Source organism: Polistes fuscatus, unplaced genomic scaffold (assembly GCF_010416935.1).
Source record: "Polistes fuscatus isolate 324 unplaced genomic scaffold, CU_Pfus_HIC Scaffold11, whole genome shotgun sequence".
Lineage (NCBI taxonomy): Eukaryota > Metazoa > Arthropoda > Insecta > Hymenoptera > Vespidae > Polistes > Polistes fuscatus.
This window is the reverse complement of record NW_025113009.1, coordinates 5,535,271-5,554,869: the sequence shown is the minus strand read 5'-3', so window position 1 is coordinate 5,554,869 and position 19,599 is coordinate 5,535,271. Positions and strand designations below refer to the sequence as shown.

At 30.8% G+C, this 19,599-nt stretch overlaps 2 protein-coding genes across 5 annotated transcripts; one reads left to right on the top strand and one right to left on the bottom strand.

The window, feature by feature from the left end:
* Nucleotides 1-404: 404 nt before the first annotated feature.
* On the bottom strand, nucleotides 405-15,964 carry LOC122526268 (LHFPL tetraspan subfamily member 2 protein). 4 transcript variants are annotated; one of them, XM_043649568.1, is made up of 6 exons: nucleotides 15,693-15,964; nucleotides 1,786-2,094; nucleotides 1,270-1,542; nucleotides 1,078-1,191; nucleotides 743-957; nucleotides 405-657 (listed from the first exon to the last, which is right to left on the bottom strand). In XM_043649568.1, the coding sequence occupies exons 2-5, from the start codon at nucleotides 2,033-2,035 to the stop codon at nucleotides 815-817; spliced, it is 780 nt and encodes a 259-aa protein (XP_043505503.1). In that variant the 5' UTR covers nucleotides 2,036-2,094; nucleotides 15,693-15,964; the 3' UTR covers nucleotides 405-657; nucleotides 743-814. The 4 variants fall into 4 exon arrangements, with proteins under 4 accessions (XP_043505503.1, XP_043505506.1, XP_043505504.1 ...); XM_043649571.1 differs by having other exon boundaries at nucleotides 1,906-2,094; XM_043649569.1 differs by having other exon boundaries at nucleotides 1,786-2,090.
* A 1,054-nt stretch (nucleotides 15,965-17,018) lies between these two features.
* Nucleotides 17,019-19,433, top strand: LOC122526392 (leucine-rich repeat-containing protein 71-like). Its single transcript, XM_043649773.1, has 11 exons — nucleotides 17,019-17,073; nucleotides 17,150-17,241; nucleotides 17,690-17,760; nucleotides 17,835-17,978; nucleotides 18,056-18,235; nucleotides 18,310-18,387; nucleotides 18,479-18,684; nucleotides 18,780-18,847; nucleotides 18,918-19,038; nucleotides 19,112-19,221; nucleotides 19,293-19,433. Exons 1-11 carry the CDS (start codon nucleotides 17,019-17,021, stop codon nucleotides 19,431-19,433), a joined length of 1,266 nt encoding a protein of 421 aa, XP_043505708.1.
* Nucleotides 19,434-19,599: the final 166 nt, after the last annotated feature.

Here is a 19,599-nt window from a genome sequence, read left to right as displayed (position 1 = left end):
TTCAACTTCAGGATTTAAATGCGTAAAAGTAAATTAACCAATTAACAAAAAACATTGATTCACATTTATTAAAGAAGAAAAAAATAAATGAATAAAAATAATAATCGCGCAGAAGTTACCACACGAGATAATAATGTTTTCTCGACTCCTTATGTCTCTTTGTAAAATTGTAACAACACTCGAAAATAAATAGACTGTTTCAAACTTACGTTATATTTTTATTATAATTATTATTATTATTATTACGATATTCCAATTATTCGTTACAATATGAATAATAATAGAAAAATATTAAGTAATAATGGTACGTGTTTAAAACATTTTTATTATATCTTAAAAATAATATATAGTTTTAGTTATCTCACAAGATAATAAAAAAAATATATATATAATATATATATATATATATATACTAACTTTATATTACAAATCTGTATTATAAATGTTATATATTCTAAGAGACTTCATCATATCAATCACCTTGTTTAATACTCTTAATTAATATCGTATACAATACACGATTAATATCGAACATTATTTTCAGGAAATATCTTACGAATAATAAGTACACGAATCATAAATGTAAAAAAAGAAAAAAAATAACATTAATTGTCGCTTGGTCCCGTAAAAGGATTCGTCACAAAAATTCCGAGGATTCTGAAATGAAATGGAAAATAAAACGAAATGAATTATCTCATTTAAACTGAACGACAAGATTACAAATTTCAAAATATACAATTACCTTAATTAGAGTATCCAAAGAAAAATATCATCACGTATATTGTATAACAATTAAAATAATATTTTTGTTTTTTTAAGCTAAACATATGAGCATCCTGCCCTCATTCATCTTATCTTGAACCTTATCACTAGCCGTAGATTTTTCAGCTTGTCCGCTCAACATGGCTGCCGCAAAAGTTAGGCCAGTACCTATTAGGGCACTATAAAAAGCCCAACCTATAATAATTATACAAATAATAATTATATATTACAAATTTTTAATTCCTATTTAATAATAATAATAATAATAATAATAATAATAAAATATTATAATGGTAATTTAATTGTTTTAATCACCGAGAGTACAATCTCCGAGATAAAATGCATCAGCTTCTGGACCACATATTCTTCGTACTCTTTCAGCACCCCATCCAGCGGGATACAAACTCAAACCGATTAAGTACAATATTCCTATTAAATTAAATTACAAATTAAACATCATATATTATAAATAATTTCAAATAATCTAATAAAATAACATAAAATTACCTGCGATCGCTTGAGCTACTCCAGATAAATCGAAGATACTTTTCCTGCCGATACTTTGAACACAGCATCCAATTAAAGCAGCCACCACGGTCATAGTCATCACAGCCAAACCAAAAGAAATAAAGAAGAGAGAAGCTTTCCAGAATCCTGGAAAGACGGAAGAATGCGTTGCGAATCCGTCAATGTTGAAATTAGCGCAATGCGTTCTTCCATATAATTTTGTGCAACGATTGAAGATCCCAACTGTCGGTACGAATAATTCCGTACCGTTTTCTACAAAATATCAATAAATAAAATATACATATATAGTTTCAATCAAGATATATAAAAAATTTCGCGAATGAAATAATACGTAGATGTATATTCATTAAGTTAAATTTATTTAATTATTTTTTGTTGCCTTAACCAAAATATTGATCCTCCTATTTTCTATTGATTAGATCAATATTTAATAAAATTAGATTTATAATATATTAATGCATGCATACACGTTGATATTCTATTGAAAATACTGACCATTTATTTGAAAGTATTTCTCAAAGTATATTGGACCCAATAAATAAAACAGCATTATTATTATTATTATTATTATTATTATTATATTTGTGACGTAATAGCACAAGAGAAGAATCTTACTCGTGTCCTTAATCGTGTGCGGTCCGACGAGCCATTTCGGGGTAAGGAGGGCCGATAAAACGGCCATTAACGCTGCTAAAGACAGCAGCGTCCAAAGGAGACTACGACCAGTGACTATAACATAGCACATGCTGCTGTCCGAGAATAATTTCGTCTTATGCCATCCTCCTGACACGATCTTCTAGCTACCTAAGAAAGAAAAAAAAAAGAAAAAAAGTATGAAGAAACATTATTTTCTTTCCTAACATTCCTCTTTTGTTTCTTTTTGTTTTTTCGGTAAACAAATTACTATCAACGAAAAAAAAATAGAAAAAAGGGACAGAGCAAAAATATTTAATTATCGCATCTCTGTGTATCTCCAAATTATTATTTTTTTTTTCTTTTTTTATTTAAAATTAAGCCTATTAGTAACGCATCTCAAGTTGATTACCCAACAAACGAAATACGGTGTCACACGTCACTTAAAATTAATGCTGATTTACGAGCATTCATTCCCATTATGAGTTTCCTTCGTTAAAATCGTCACATGTACCATGTATTTATCTACAATTTCTTTTGTTTCTTATTTTTTCTTTTGGTTTTTTGAAACTTCGTCGGATTAATTACAAGAAATTACGAAAGCAATTTAAGAGATTATTATCGTTGTATAGCCCCCCCCCTCGCCCCCTCCTCCAGTGCTTACTCTGTTCGGACTACGTAAACGAGAAAATGAGACAACAACAACTCGGAAAGAAACGATTTGACTCTGAGAAGAAGAGAAGTGTGCACTGATGTGTTCCGAGTTTCGTACGACTGCGTAAGAATAAATCCCATTCACATGTATTTCGTAGAATTGTAATGACCCTACTTGCTGCTGACTGCCTTTTGCGGTTCCTCGAAACGATAACGTTGACGTTACGGGTCAAGTTTTGGTCAATAGTTCTTTATTTTTGTATTCTTTCTTACTTTATTTCTTTCATTTTATCTTTCACATACATATTTAATATCGTCACTCAATAACATTGACTTTATGTTTGTTCTTTTTATTTTACATTGAAATATATAACACAGTAGGGATTGAATTCGTTGCAAAGATTCATTTGCATAACGGAAGTTTAACTGAAAACAACTTCAAGGGTTTTCGTGTAAAATATATTCAATCATTATTGTTATTATTATCAAAAGTAATGTATTTTGAAAATTGTATAATATGCAGGTAGTAGATTGAATTCGTTGCAAATATTCATTTGCAATAGACGACGTTCAGTTGAGAACAACTTCCAAAATATATTCAATTATTGTCATAAAGAAAATAATGCATGATGTAAATTGAAATGCACAAGTAGATTGAATTCGTTGCAAGGCTCATTAAATCGCGACGACGTTTAGTTGAGAACAAACTTCAAGGTTTTCGTGTTCCACATTTAGAATACCCTTCCTTCCTTCTTTCCTTCCTTTCTTCCTTTCTTCCTTCCCTTCGTTTAAACTTTTTCTTTCTTTTTACAGATTCTATTTTACCCTCCTCTCTGTGACAAGCTTCCATCAACTTTTTTTGACTTCTCCGTTCAGGTTGCTCACACATAAATTACCTTCCTTCTATTCACATCCTAGCATACCAACGTGCTTACATCACGTCGATGGAAACAGAGAAAGTTTAGTTTTAACTTTCAACAATCGTATTATAAGCTGATTATTCGTCGTTTAAATTTTTAATGTTTCCATAGCGTTCGAATCCATACGAACAATTTCAAAGCCTATTTTTCTTTCTTTCTTTATCGATGGTCTTTTATCGAATAGGTTCTAAACTTTCTTTCTTTTTTTCTTTTCTTTCATGATGGATCAAGAATATATCGCGTGACCTCCTTTTTTTTTTTTTTTAACTCGTCGACTATATAAGAGATTCCAAAGAGAATGAAAAAGGAAAAAAGAATGAGAGAAAGAGTGAGAGGGAAGGAGTTTCAAAAGTGGTGGGCGAAGGTTTCTCAGCGACTTCGAACAAGATTAAGAACAGCTACAGCAGCCACGGTCTTTTTAAGAAGCACGTGCTTGTTTTGTTCTGTTAACAACCATCTCAAAAAGATACTCGCTGTTGCTGTGATGTTCTTCATAGTCGCAAATTTAATCGTCTTTGTGCTGTACGCCTCGTGCCCTTATTGTAAATAAAAGAAACAAAAAGAGGCCCCTCTTCTCTCTCTAAAAAAAAAAAAAAATAAACACGCAGAAAGATTTTCTTTGATCTAACCGCGATACGATGGCAAATCGTACACAACTGTGCGTCGCCATATTTAATGTGATCCATGGGTCTTCGAAGTAACCGAGAAACCATCCGCCCTTTTTTTCTTTCTCTCTCTTTTTCTTCTCCTATCTTTTTTTTTATTCTTTCCTTTAGAAAGAACCTAAGTTGATGAACATGTATTTATATTATAGTTTAGGGTTGTCGTGTTAGAGAATTTAAACGATGTCGTGCAGTAAAGTCTTCCGGTCCGATTATTACGGATTGCGATAGCTAACTCGCACGCAACTAAAACCCCATATTCGTTCGAATTAAATTTCAATACTAATTTTCGATCCTCGTCAAAAAGGGTTTTGTAAATATTTCTAAAGTTAAACGGTAAAATTATGAGTTAGTTAAAGTTCATTGCTTTATCAATTATCATTATGAGCAATATAAGCATGATGTACGTATGTATATACGTGTAATTATGCGTGTGTGTCAGAATGATAATTAATATTTAAAACATAAGGAAATAAAATATGAAAGATAAATAATATACAAATTGTTTGAAATTCACTTAAGTTTTTCTCTTTTTCTCCCCCCCGACACGTGTCCATCTATTATATGGAAAAATATAATAAATGTTACACTTAGAACAAAATTAACCATCTCCCTAATCAGTTTTCTAAGATCTTAGAGAGAACTTATGTTAACTAATTTATATTCTCCATTTCACGGGTATTTATCTTTCGAATCGAGAACCCTGTCTATGCAATTAACGAACCACGGTCAAATCAACGATCCGTGAGAAAGGAAAAGGCGAGTATAAACGAGCGCTTGATGATGCAGTCCGACAGTAAGCAATAAGTCCTATCCAATCCGAAGGGTTCTCTTTCTTGCGATAGACGAGAAGGGACACCTCCTGCCCCACTACTCTCTCATGTCTCCCTTTTTTACTTTCCTTTTAATTTATTATACATATTGTTAACACGTGCCGCACCTTATCATGTAAAATACGAATTCAAGAAGATTTCTTTTTTTCATCAAATTTGTAGCCCGTGAAAGTGAGATAAATTATATCAATTATGCTGAAACATGGATAAGTAGTATTCCGAGTATTCCGATATCTAATCTCGTGACATTTATTATATACAAATTTATGAATATTTTAATACGAAATTATAAAGATATCATTTAAAATAATGAGTTAACTTTTCGCAGAAAAATATATGAAATATCATAACAAAGTAAGATACCGAATAGAGTGTCCAACATAAATCAAATTTATTATCAACGTAGTATCGTTAAATTATACAAGATAATTTGACTTTCTAATAATTACATAATTCGTTATTAAATTAATAATTAAACCTTTTAACTTTCTTACGTGATTGTTAAAATAATGATTTATCTCGTTGTCTTATACGAACACTCAAGATTCATAGTTATCATCGATAGGATAATTATACCATTATCGATACGTGTCTTCACGATCGAAAGTATACTCATATTTAAGTCGAATAACGAGAGATCTCTTATAGAGTTACATAATCCTTAAGCGAGTATAAGGGCCATCTGCGAGGCAGCTGTTCGACAGGTGTTCCTCTCTTTCTTGCTCCTCCTCACATCACTCTTTCCCTCTTTTACATTTTTCCTTCTCTTTTTTTTTATATTTTTCTCATCGTCTTTCCTTTTCTTTTACACTCTTCTCTCTCTCTCTCTCTCTCTTTCATTATTTCACTTTTTCTTATTTCTTCTATCTTTCCCTCTCTCATTATTTCACTTTTTCTTATTTCTTCTTTCTTCTTTCCCTCTCTCTCTCTCTCTCTCTTACATTCTTTTTCTCTCCTCTAGCTTGAAATATACATACATATACGCATACATAGGTAAGATATATGTATGTAATATGTATCCTACCTGAGAAGGGAGGCCCTTCGGGTCCCATCGACCAACCGATTTTATACCGAATGATTTATCGCGATTTTGGCCGGTCCCCGCGTTCAATTTTTATTATTATTATTATTATTATACCCCATTGGTGTTCTTCGTTCCTTCCACTTAACTCAACTCAGCTCGACTCGACTAAACTCAACTAAACTAAACCCAACTCGTTCGCACGCTGAACGTTGAAAACGAGCGTAGATTTTATAACTCTTCTTTTCCATCGAAGAAAAATATAATATCGAGCTGGTAAAAGGAAAGGATCGAATCTTGTTTGTACTAACACTCACACATATAATCTCCCTAACCAACATTTATGTAAATCTATTATACGTATATATATATGTGTGTGTGTGTATGTTGGATGAGATACCTGATGGGTTTGGTCCCTACCACTACTACTCGATTAACCGTAAATATACTCTGGCATTAATGCCATTGTCGTCGATTAGATTATTTTACAGTACCTTTCATGAACCACCCGTATGGAAGAGGATATCTCTCTTTTCTCTTTGAACATCATGCAGGTGTACACCGAAGTTTTATGTTTAAATTTTCCTTACTTCTCGACCCTTTTTTTTGTGATTTATCTAAACGTTAAAACGTGAAATATGTTTCATTATGTATTATATCTCTTTCCTCTTTTTCTTTCTCTCTCTCTCTCTCTCTCTCTCTCTTTCTCAATATGATTTCATACTTACATTCCGTATTCTTGTATAATAAAATTTGTCATTCATTTTATTATTTAGCTTTTATTTTTCTTTTATTTTCTTTTTTTTATTTTTGTGTGACCCTCGTATTATATTAACAATAAAATAGATAATACACTCGTATTAGTTAGATAAATCTTACCAATCTTGTATGCATATCTTAATTTTATGTGTCTTTTTTCTTACTCTTTTTTTTTTCTTTTGAATGACCCTCGTATAATATTTACGATAAAATAGATAAGCTTGTATTAATAGATAATTTTTACTGATCTCGTGTGTCTCTTTTAAATCATTTTTTTTCTATCTCTCTCCCTCTTTTTTCTTTTTTTCTTTTGGATAACCGTAGTATAAATAAGAACATATACAATTAAAATAGATAAATTATTATTATCGGATAATTATTACTAATCCGATCTTTCAAATTTATTTCCCTGTTCTTTTTTTCTTTTCTTTTGGACCGATAGTTCGAATATATAATTTAATTTACAATTAAAATCAAAGTAATTTACTTGAATAGATCATTTGATTAATCTCACGTGCATCTTTCATTTTCACGTGTCCTAGTTTACAATGAAATAGATAAAATGCATCTAAACAAAAAAATAAACAAGAAGAAGAAGAAGAAAAAAAACACATAAGTAAAAGAATCACTTTATTCAACCAAAGTTGAATAAAATTTATAATATAAAACATTATCGTGATAAAATGTTTCGTTGCTACGATGTTTCATAGTGAACGTGTGCGTCTAGTATAATATAACGTATTAAAAGTCTGATATAATTAAGGATCGACGAGACAACGACGACAACTATTACTACGACCACGACGAAAAAGAAGAAAAAGAAGAAGAAGAAGACGAATACGACGACCTAAAGGCTAACGGTGATTTCTCTGCATCGAAGAAACGGCAATTAAGATAATCGATGATCAGTTTAAAAGCACCACACACACACGCTTTCTCTCTCTCTCTCTCTTTTAACCAATGATGACTAAACACACTCTTTCTCTCTCAACATATATCTAGATAAATAGATAGATAGATAGATATATTAGATATTTATTTTAACTACAGAGGGTGATAAAAAAAAAAGGAAGAATATTTGAAGGGCTTATAGTACTAACCCAGACCAATAAAAAATGTCTAATAATCATAAAATCACGACTATCAGTTTTGTGTTGCTGTGAATGAACTTTTTATTATTATTATTATTTTACGAGCTTTCATTGATATCACAAAAGTATCTTTTGAGATGAATATATTAAAGAGAAATATTCGTTTAAAAATACACACGTTAGTTCGAGGATAAGTTTTATTATAAAACTTATTAATATAAATCAAAATTATTATCTATAATAAACAATAAAGATTAATGTATAATACTATAATAAGCCTTTCAAATATCGAATCTTTTATTTTCTCTTTTTTCTTATCACCCTACAACTCATCCATCCCATCTAACTCATTTTCTATTTCTTACTTTCCCAGATCATCATCTTTGATAGATACTTATTCGATATTTTCTTCTCGACTTTAGTTAGATCAACTTGTGTTACTGGGTCGGGTCGTTTCACGAACTAGTAGTTGCCCTAGATTCCTGATTTTGCTGAATATTGAAGAGGAAAAAGTATGAAGAAATAAAAATGAAATCGTAGTATAAAATAAAAAGAAAAAAAAAAGGAAAAAGAAATATATTATCATAATCTCTTGTTTCGAAATATTCGAAAGATTACATTTGAGCGCTAAATGAATTCTATATAATATTGAAATAACAAAAACCCTATTTAACAGTTCATTTTCAACAATACATCGCGAAAATTACATTGAATTAATATAATTGAAAATAATGTGGTGTATGAAATAATAGATAAACTCATTTTGTTTGTTTTTTTAATTTTGATTTAGACACCACTTTCATAATTATGAACACAATTTATAATACAATAAACGTACGAATCTTTTGATTAACTTTAACAAAGATAGAAAAAAGATAAGAGTACGTCAAAAAAAAAAACAATGATTATAATAACATAATTATATTCACGTTGCACGATAGGATAAGGAATTGAACGCTCGAGAAAAAGCATTTCCGCAAGTTGAGACTCGCCATTAAAATTTGCTGGACGTGGTGTCGTCGTTTACCAAGAACTAATCACCAAGGCTGGACATCATCTGGCTCTTTATCGCACACCCACAAAGAAAAAGAAAGAAAAAAGAGAAAGAGAGAGAAGGAGAGAAACCTCACGAATTGTCAACGTTTCGCAATCGGTTCGAACGGAAGTGGTGTAGTAACCCACAAAGGGTCGCCAGGAACAGGACGATTTTACATTCCGTGGGTGTCATCGTCTCTCCCTTTCATCTTCCATCTCTCTCTCTTGCTCCCCCCTCTCTCTCTCTCTTTCTAACCCTATCTATCTATCTCTGTCTTTCTCTTTCACTCCTATCGTTCTCGCTTCTTTTCTTCTTCTTCTTCTTCTTCTTCTTGTTCTTGTTCTTCTTATTGGTGTTCTTGTTGGTCTTCTTCTTGTTGTTGTTCCAGCGTTCCTCTGCTACACAGAAAGCTCCGAGAGACCGGCATAGCCAGTCGCTGTGTCATCGAGCCTCGATACATCATAAATATAAATTAGTCGAGGTTTTGCACACGTGTGTGAGCATAAATGAGATTGTATATGGACGAGCGCGCACGTGCAACTTATATGCAGAACCCATTTGCCACGTATACACACGCACGCGTGCGTGCGTTCGTGCTCGTGCGTGCATTTCTCTGTCACTTTTTTTTTCTTTTTTTTTCTTTTTAATCTCATCTTCTTTTTATATTTTTATACTTTCAATTTTAATTTTATATCGATTGTTAGGATTAAATCACTAATTTTATGAAAGTTGTATAATTTTTATTTTCTATTATTTATATTATTGTAATAATTAATTATTAATGTTTTTTGTTTTTTTTTTTAAACGATACTTAACTTACTTTTTCGTGACTTTAGTATTTTAGTGTTTTTGCGTTATTATTTAATGAATAATCTAATATTTAGGAATATTTTCATTAATCGATGTAAGTTCGATCATTTACGTTATGTTCATATATATACATTGTTTAAAATATTGATTATTCATTTAATATTATAATTAATAATAAACAGCTTCATTTTATTTCTTCTTTTTAAATTCTTTTATTACTTTCTGATTTTTCTTTTTATCATTTGAATCGTATCGTTTGTAATTGCATTTGACGTAAGCGAACAATGTACGAGAATTATTCCATACAAATGATTTTAAAAAAGAAGAAAAAAAAAAAGGCCTTTCGACGAGTCATCGAAATTTTGTCTGGTCATTGACGCCTAGAGAGACACGAAGCTTCATAACGTTTCTATGATTTCAATGCGTCATAAACGTAAATTGGTCGTGGAACGAACGTGCCTGTGCTTACTTGGAACGTCTAAAGCAAACGATAACTATGATCGAATATATCGATAGTTCATGCTCTATCATGAAACTTCAAAAGAAAATCTTTCTCCAACTTGAATTACCTATTTTATTTTTCTCTCTCTAACTTGTCATAAATTTATGAAATACATTATACATCCGTACAATTAATTTTTGCCTTATTACAATAAATTACGAATAAAAAGGGAAACGTTCATGCGGTTTAGCGTGAGTCACGCGTAAATTTAAATAAGGAAAAGAAAAGAACAGAAAAGAAAAATAAAAAAGTGATTTTCTATTAATAATATTTATTATCAAATAGTAGGAAAAAGAAAATAAAAAAAAAACATCAGATTATAACTAACATATTATAAGCGTCGTTTCCTCCGGATTTCGCGTTTGCCGATAAATTATTCAAGATTTTAGTTGAATCTCTTTTTAACAACTATAAATAGCATTTAATGGTGATAAAGATAAGAAATAATAGGTCACTTTCGAGTAGACTTGTTCCACTCTAAAGACAATAGAATGTTCCAGTATTTATTGTTAGATTATTACGTTCATTTTGTATTCACTTATAGTATACATATATATTGGTGATATTGCACACATAGATAAATATACCAAGTCGATGTTATTGTTTTATCGAGATAAAGATCTTTGCGAATTTGTATCGATAACGATTAACGCGATCGAACATGTGTGTAATACAATACTTCCGAGTCTTGGCCTTTTCCTTTCTTTTAACCATCTCAAAATTTATTGACTCTAAACTCACATGGTGTCTATACATTTGACTATTTATCTCTATAAGGGATGTACGTGAAATATAAAATTTTATTTTTTATAATATTTATCATTTCAAAATAATAATAATAATAATTATTATTATTATTATTATTATTATTATTATTATTATTATGAGCTACTACTATAAATAATAATTTACTACTATTAGAAATTAATTTCTATAAAGAAAAATTGATTACTGTGTTATATAAAGTATTTTATTATTATCTTCAAATTATAATTTATTATTATATAATACGATTATTAATTAATCAAACAAAAAAATCAAAAGGGCGTTAAGAATTAATAATAAAATGATCTAGTTTATTTTGTAATAAATTTAAACGATACTACATATATTTTTCTTTGGTATTAATGTTTTTTTATAAATACAATTTTTAAATATATTTATAAGTGTATGGGGTAATACTAATTGTATGTAAAATTATTATTATTCAGAATCAGTTCAGTAACCAGGTGGATATATTTATGCGGATTATCAAATAGACATTTTAGCGATTCTATTCGTGGCACGAGTACCATCATCATCATATAACTACTATTCCTACTTTCTGGTTTTCAGGGAATAGAACGTATTACCAAGAGACGATTACGAATCCATTTCTGCAGAAAGATAACGACGAGATCTTTTTGAAGTAAATGTTTCGTTTCTTTGTAGTTGCTACGATCTCCAACGATGAGATGTGCACCCTAATCGAGAGATTAGAATGCATCACCTTACCTTCCCCCTCCCCCATTCCCCCTCTCCCAACCCCACCCCAAACGATTCCTACCATTGACATTGACGATGCACGCTCGAAGAAAATTCAAAATAATCAACATAATTATTAACCTGTAATTTGTTTAATAAGTTTCTTTGTAAATATTATATTTAATATTTCTTTTCTTATTTTTTTTAATAATTATCTTGTATTTCCCGTTTCAATTTTTCTCAATCACGTGACAAATTGAATTACAACTTATTCTCCATTTTTTTTTCGTCCTAATGTTGCAAGTACCAAAACTATAAATTAAGGAGCAAAATCTAAAAGATTCAATACATTTCGGGTTTGGTGGCAAGCAAGCAAGCAAGCAAGCAACAAGGAGAAGTCACCGGTGGGTTCAAAATCGGGGACGTTCAACGTATGGTTCAATGAACTCCGATGTAAGATAAGAGTACGACCAATTCAATTTTTTTTTATATATATATATATATATTGTTTTAATTTTCTTTTATATTACATCTTCTTATTTTCTACGCTCGTCCATTTTTATTTTCCAAGGATAATACTATTCGTCCCACGACAAGGCTCATCGTTATTCTTCATTCAATGTCTTTCCACCATTTTTTGCGTTTACTTTAACGAACGTAGGCGGCGTACGAAAGTCCCTCTCTATTCCTTTTTTTTTTTTTTAACTACCAATCTTAATTAAAATGCATAGCTTGTATACGTCGTTTGAGCACGGAGAATCCATCAACCGCACACAACCGAAAATAGAACTATTATTTTATTTATTTTCAACAATAAAAAATAAAAGAAAAAAAAAGAAAGAAAGAAAGAGAAAAAGAAACACTACCGAGAAATCACGCGTACGTAAATGATGTATGGCATAAAGTAAAACAGATAAAACAACGATTAAACAGTTCGTTTGTATAACTCAGATGGGTGGGTGGAGGGAAGGTGGTGGAGAGAGGGATGGAGGGAGGGGGGAAACGTTTACGATTGAAGATAAAAATTTTCAAAAGAAACGAAAGAAGATCCGATAAAATGTCTCTCCCATGATTTATATACTATATCCTCAAAATAGACAATTACGTAATGAACAAAAACAAAGAAAATCAAATAAAACAAAATGTCCGATTGTTGTATAAACGCCAATTGCAAATTGCGACGCCTTAAAATATAAAACGTTGACAAAATTCAACGCGATTCGATTAAATTAATGAAATTAAAGTGACGCCTTAAGATTTTAATCTTCGAATTTTGATAACACCAGTCGAACCGTCCCATGAACCACCGATGGTTGTTATGGTGGTTGGTTATGGTGGTGGTCCGTGAAAAAAAGAAACCGGGAGTCTTCCCCTTTTGTTCGACGAGTCGTTCTCCGAGACACGAGTCGCCCGCATTCTTTCCGTGGGTACACAGAAAAAAAAAATAAAAAAAGAGGAGACTGTGCCGCCCCCCTCCACCCCACCCTACTCCACCACCCCAACCCAACCCTTTCTTCTTTTTCTTTCTGTCTCTCTTCTTTCTCAAAAAGGAAAAAAAAAAGAAACAAAAAGAACAAACAAACGGTAAGAAGAAGAAGAAGAAGAAGAAGAAGAGGTGAATTTACAAGCCCAGCACGCTCGTAATGTAGTCGGCTCTGGCAGCCAGTCCAAACTAAACCTTCGCATCTGGAAGTACGATTTGATCTTCGTGGGGACGCCTTTTTATAACGATTTATCCTTTGTGCGTTTTCTACCAGTAGGCACGATCCTTCCTACAACCCCCCAGCCCCACCCCACCCCCACCCCACCCCCTATATATATATACAAGAATGTTATCCATTCAAAAGTGTAAATAACACTTGATTGCATCTCAAAACAAGAAACCGAAAGAAAAAAATGAAACGATAACTAATATTGTGACTCTAAAAATCATATTTTTCATTGATAATGAAATAATGCAAATCGGTAATATTTAAAAATGTGTTATTATATTTGTATTATTACGAGTAGGTATGTTAATAATTGTACGTGTTATATTACAGGTAGAATTTTGATACTTATGTTAGAATATATATATATATATATTTGTTTTCTTAGTATTAGAGGTAATTTTGATATTTTTATCTGGTAACAAAATTTTAAATACAATTTATAAAGATTTATTTAATAAGATATATGAAACGCGTGAAATATTAATATGATAATGATTATTGACACGAGTTATATTGGCAAATATTTATTTTCTGAAAATCAAATAATTATGCTATAATATTTTGATGACAAGAAAATGCAACGTAACTAGTATAGAGGATAAAAATTCGTTTAAAATTTGATTTGAAGCAAGGAACGACGAAATCTCGATAAGATTTAAATTTGGCGCGTTAATCTTATCTCGAACTCGATTCGTCAAATCTCAATGGCGATCATCGTTTAACACGTTGTGATTCGAATTGATTGGCAAATATGGGAAAACATAAAGTATGCCCTGTGCATGCACCATGCCCAACTATTAAACTCGCCCAATAAGGTAGTTCTAACATACGTACGTGACTCGTTCTACGTGTACGTACTACGAGATATACACCTATGAAGACACTGAATCGAGATTACGTTTGCGTGGGAAGCTGATATGTAATACGAAATTCACGATTTCTTACCGATCGGAAGTAAAATCGATTTTTATCTATTTCCCCCCCCCCGCCTCCTTTTTTTTATCCTGATCCTTAGAAACTTATCTCTTTTATTTATCTACCATTTTTGGTCACAAGTGTTACGATTTTTTCGATAAGATATTCTTTCAACGTTGCATCGAACTCGATCCCTCGATCTTTTTTTCGCGTTTTTTTAAAATACTTTTCAAATACTAACAAGATTTTCAAGTTTTACGATTTTAATCGAGAAACACAAAGAACACCCGAAAGTCTATTAAATTCTCGGTGAAAGGAATTCGTATTGAAATACCATTCGAGTTTTGTCTGAATCATAAGGGAAACGAACGAGAAATCTGGTCGGTGAATCGGATTGAATTATTTCTTCGAATGTTATTCGTAGATAAACGTTAGGAGAACGTTGTTGCGTGTTTCTAAAAGAAAAACAAAAAAATAAGATAAAAATTCGTATAAAAATGTTCTCTCATCTCGCAATATTATTTATGCGTATTAAAGCAAATTTGATGTATAATAAAAATGTTCAATTAATTTGACTCAACGTGAATACGATCTAACATAAACGATGGAAGAACTATCTGATTTCACTGACGAGAGGAATAATAATCGAAACATGTGCGTTAACCATTATGAATGTTTTTTTTTTTTTTTGAATTAATTTACAATATTTCAAAAGATATAATAAATAATTAATATAAGATTATACGCATTGACTTTGAACGTAGTTAATAAATAATTACGTTTTAAATTAAAACACATTTCGAAATAGCTTACTGTTAGACGAAAATGAATATTAATGAAAGTCATGTACTCCCAAGTGGGGTCAGTCAAAGTGCAAGTCATCTTTCAAAAAGTTTAAGAAAGGGACGGAACCCTAAACCGTTCAACGATGCATAATTCATAGCGCTGACCTGATATTACGATGTTGCCTGACGGTACGATGTAAACACTCATAAATTCAGAAAATTGATAGACGTTGCTCTTCTCATAAAGAAACGAAGAAGAAGAAGAAGAAAAAAGAAAAGAAAAGAAATACAAAAAAGCGTATAACCATAACGTGGATCGTAAATGTCGAGAGATCAATAAATTCCATTGACAAAAAATTATAATATCATTATACAAGAAAAAAAAAAAGAAAAAGGTCCCAAATAACGAATGAAAATCATCCAATCTATTAATATAATAAAAAGAATACTTATCGTTAATATAAACGGTCGAATATATACATATATTTAATATTTTTCTTCGACAATCATTCGTACTCATTTATAATTATATTATTAAACATTAATAAATTATATAATTGTTAGAAAATACGAGAAAAAAAAAAGAAGGGAGAAGAAGGGCTCACCTTTCGAGAAGTATTTCACACGGCGCGTTTAAAAAACTCTTGATAATCCAAAATATGATGAAGAAAAACAGGATATCTGTATCTCTTTAAATCGGTGCACCGATTTTATTTACGATTAGCGATTGAAAGCCGCAGATGATATAATTCTTTCCTGTTTTATTAAAAAGAGAGAAAGAATTTCTGTCAGATCAGAAGGATCACGTCCAAAGGAACGTGGATACCGGTGTGTCACGAACCGACACGGTCCGAGTGCTGAGCTAAACTGAAGTGTGGTGCGGCCTCGAAGAACGCCGTTACAATGTAGCGCAAACTCGACGAGCATGGGATGTGAAGCTTCTTGGCATTAAGGGCTACTACCGCCAAGCGAAAAACGACAATCTCTTCTTCTCATCTATCCACTTAATTTTTTTCTATAAAAAAAAAGAAAAGAATAAAGAAACACAAAAAATAAATCATCTGCAACTCGCGATACTTTTTTCTTAATTCCAAATTCCACCATTTTTGCAATAATTTTTTTATATAATAATTTAAAATAAATAAATTATATATATAATTAAAATCGATGCAAGAGAAGAGATAAGTTTTTTCAATGCGTCTACGTCAAACGAGATTAATCTCTACGATCTGTAATTATTTTTGTATTTATAAGAATAATAATAATTTTGACGAATAAATTAATATGTAAAGAATATTTTTTATATTCGTGAAAAAGAAATAAGAATTTGAACGTTGCCAAGTGGTTTAAAGATTTTTCGTGCAGCCACTATAAACGATGATCTTTCGAGAACATCGAGAAGCCATTGTGATAATCATCCCCTTGATGTTCGGAATACCATAATTACGAACTTTAATCCCATAAATGATGGTAACTGTGTTGGAAATATCGAGTGGTACTACACGTCCACGTTTAACGAAATAAAAGGGAACAAGCAATTTATGAACAAAAGATTGTAGAAACTATAGGGTGTAAAATTCGTTCGATACTATACTTTCTTCTCTATATTATAGCTTTTCCATGTGTACGGTTTGTGGGGTTGGGTTTACCCCTCAGTTTTCCTAGGCTTCGAATTACACATCGTGCAAGCTCTAAGGGCGAACTGGCTAGGCGCCACACAACCTTCCCTTTCAAAATTTATTACTTTTATGAAAAAGAAATCCCTAAGCTAGGGTCAAATGTTATACCATCGTAAATTAACACAAATGTATCGACTCGTTGATGTTTTATAGTTTTCTAAACGACGTAATACGAAGTTGGTTGTAAATAAAATAACAAATAATCGTTTTATTTCACGCATTTAAATATTGAAATATTATTTAAAAAATAAAATGGTTGAAAAAAGAAGTAGATATAGTACTTCGGTTAAAGAAAAATCTATAAACGGTATGTCAGATTAGAATTTGTTGAAAATTATTATTTAATCGTTTGAAGATACAACAAAATCTTATTTTTTTCGAAGTTGAAACGTCAAGGATCCCGTTGGATAATTTTATGACAGAATTTTTATCCCATTGCAAAGAATACGATCCTGATAGTTCACCTAAATTTGTGGTAAATATATATTTGTAACGAACAAACAATTGATAAAATATTAGAAAAGAGTAATAATACTTGTGGATCAAATTATTTTTAGATAAAGAATAGTATGATGGACGTTAAACTAACTCATCGATTTTCTCAGCTGCACGGAATCACTTTGATAGCGGATCCTAAACAAATATTAGCGTACCTATAATATTATTTTCGCACGAACCGTGCCGGTAATATTTTCCACCGTTAAATCGATATCCAAGTTAATACGTTTGTTTTCTATTTTAAGAAAAGATGATCGAGAGGATCAACCTATATTTCATTTGACTTATGAAAATCCTAAGTTGTTGGAAAACTTGCAAAAATTCGAATGCAAAGATTAGTTTTTATATTTAACATTTTGTTCGCAACGTTATATTACACGATTTTGATGTAATTAATAATTTTTTGTTATCGAATTTTACGACAGGAAGTATCCGTTTGCATTTTAGATGCATTGTATTTGACGTTAAATAATTATCGTACACTAACCGTATTGAAGTAAACATAATCAAATTCTCATTATCGTAAATGCAATTTTTCAAATAAAATAATATATACTTGATATTTGATAGATTACCAAATTGTAATATAAATGCATACGGTATTATTCAAATATGTTGCATGCTTACGGATTACAATTGTTTGAGAGATTTGAATTTAGATAGAAATCCAAATATACAAGAAAATTATCATCTCTTATGCAAATCAGCTGGAAAGTACGTGAAATTATGAATAATCATTAATATTCTTTCTTCTTTTTTTATTATTAAAATAACAATTTAATTATTTTTAGCTTGCACTACTTGTCCTTGCAATTGTGTAAAATTACAGACGAGGGTATGAAAAAAATAGCTGACGAATTGCAATACGCTGATCCACCTAACGAACCAAAATTATTAGCACTTAATTTATCAAATAATCGTATCGGTGATCGAGGAGCTGAAGAAATCGCACGAATGTTACGAACAAATCGGTAAACGAATGATTTTCTTTATGGAATTACGAGTTATAACAAATTGAATAACATTTTCTTAATTCCAATTGCAGTTCTCTTCGGAGTCTGATATTAACAGGAAACAGGATATGCGATGACGGTGCTATTTTGATAATCCAAGAACTTAATATGTCAGTTAAAGCATGATTATTCTATCAAAGAATTTATTAGCAAAATTTTATAGTATTTCTATTTCCTTTTTTTTTTTTTTACAAATATCAGGTCGAAATTAACGCATTCCGAGATCGTAGATCTTCGAAGACGTAGATACGATGCTTTAATATTACGAGAAAATAAATTCAATGATGTAAATCGAACTAATGGAAACGAAATGACGAAAATTGGCGAAGATTTATCAAATTTAGAGATCGTCGTACAAACGAAAATGATCAACAAAGTTACGAATAAATCCAAGAAATCGAAAAAACGTACGAGAATCACAATACGAATGAATAATTATTTTTAATCGTTGGATTTTTATGATACGTATAAAAATCAATTTTTTTTTTTTCTTTTTTGATAGTTTCACTTTCTAATAGGTCTTCCAAGATAACGGTGCAAGAAAATTCTACAAACGTGTCTCGACCTTCGGTAATATTACAATTAAAAAAAATATATATATATACATATATAAATTACTATTTTGCATTTTCGTTTTTAGACGATGTCGGAAAAAAATTCGATCATAGAAATTGATCATCCTTTTGGTAAAGAAAGTGTTGCCAGTGAAGGAGTCGTAAGAATAAGCGGAAATTTTTTATTAAAACATTTAAATTTGAGTTGTAAGAATGTTATCCTTTGAATATTATAATACTATTATTTTTAAAAAAATATATATATATTATTATATTGCAGTTAATCATTTATCTGGCAAGATTATAAAAAAGTTCATAGATTGTTTGCGTTATCAGACTTATGCGATGATGAGTGATACGAGCAGAGGTTTGCTTTATGTAAGAATAGAGGTAATTGCCTTTAATAATAGATTTACCTAACTTTAAGTAAACATTATTATACTTTCACTCTTAAATATCAGGGAAATGAGTTTACGCGAGAAGATGACAAAGATTTAATTGAATTGGAAGAACTCTTGCGGTCCAGACAAGCTGGTGAATATTTGTCTAAATCCGATGATACAGAAGATTCGATTCCATTGGATAAAAATAACGATTTATGAAGAAAAAAAATCATTCGTTTGTTAATATACACAGACAAAATGAAAATTAAATGGAAAAAAATATACGGGGATGATTTTTAATTGCGTTTGAAGGAAAACAATAAGAAAAAAATTAAAAAAAGGAAGTTCTTTTGAATTCGAAACGCGATTGGCGCGAAATACAAAA

Coding starts and splice junctions, on each gene's coding strand:
- LOC122526268 (XM_043649568.1), bottom strand. CDS start 2,035: ATGTGCTATGTTATAGTCACTGGTCGTAGTCTCCTTTGGACGCTGCTG. Junction 1,543..1,785: donor GAAATACTTTCAAATAAATG/GTCAGTATTTTC, acceptor GATATTTTGTAG/AAAACGGTACGGAATTATTC. Junction 958..1,077: donor TCTCGGAGATTGTACTCTCG/GTGATTAAAACA, acceptor TAATTATTATAG/GTTGGGCTTTTTATAGTGCC.
- LOC122526392 (XM_043649773.1), top strand. CDS start 17,019: ATGGTTGAAAAAAGAAGTAGATATAGTACTTCGGTTAAAGAAAAATCT. Junction 17,761..17,834: donor CGTACACTAACCGTATTGAA/GTAAACATAATC, acceptor GATATTTGATAG/ATTACCAAATTGTAATATAA. Junction 18,685..18,779: donor ATCCAAGAAATCGAAAAAAC/GTACGAGAATCA, acceptor CTTTTTTGATAG/TTTCACTTTCTAATAGGTCT.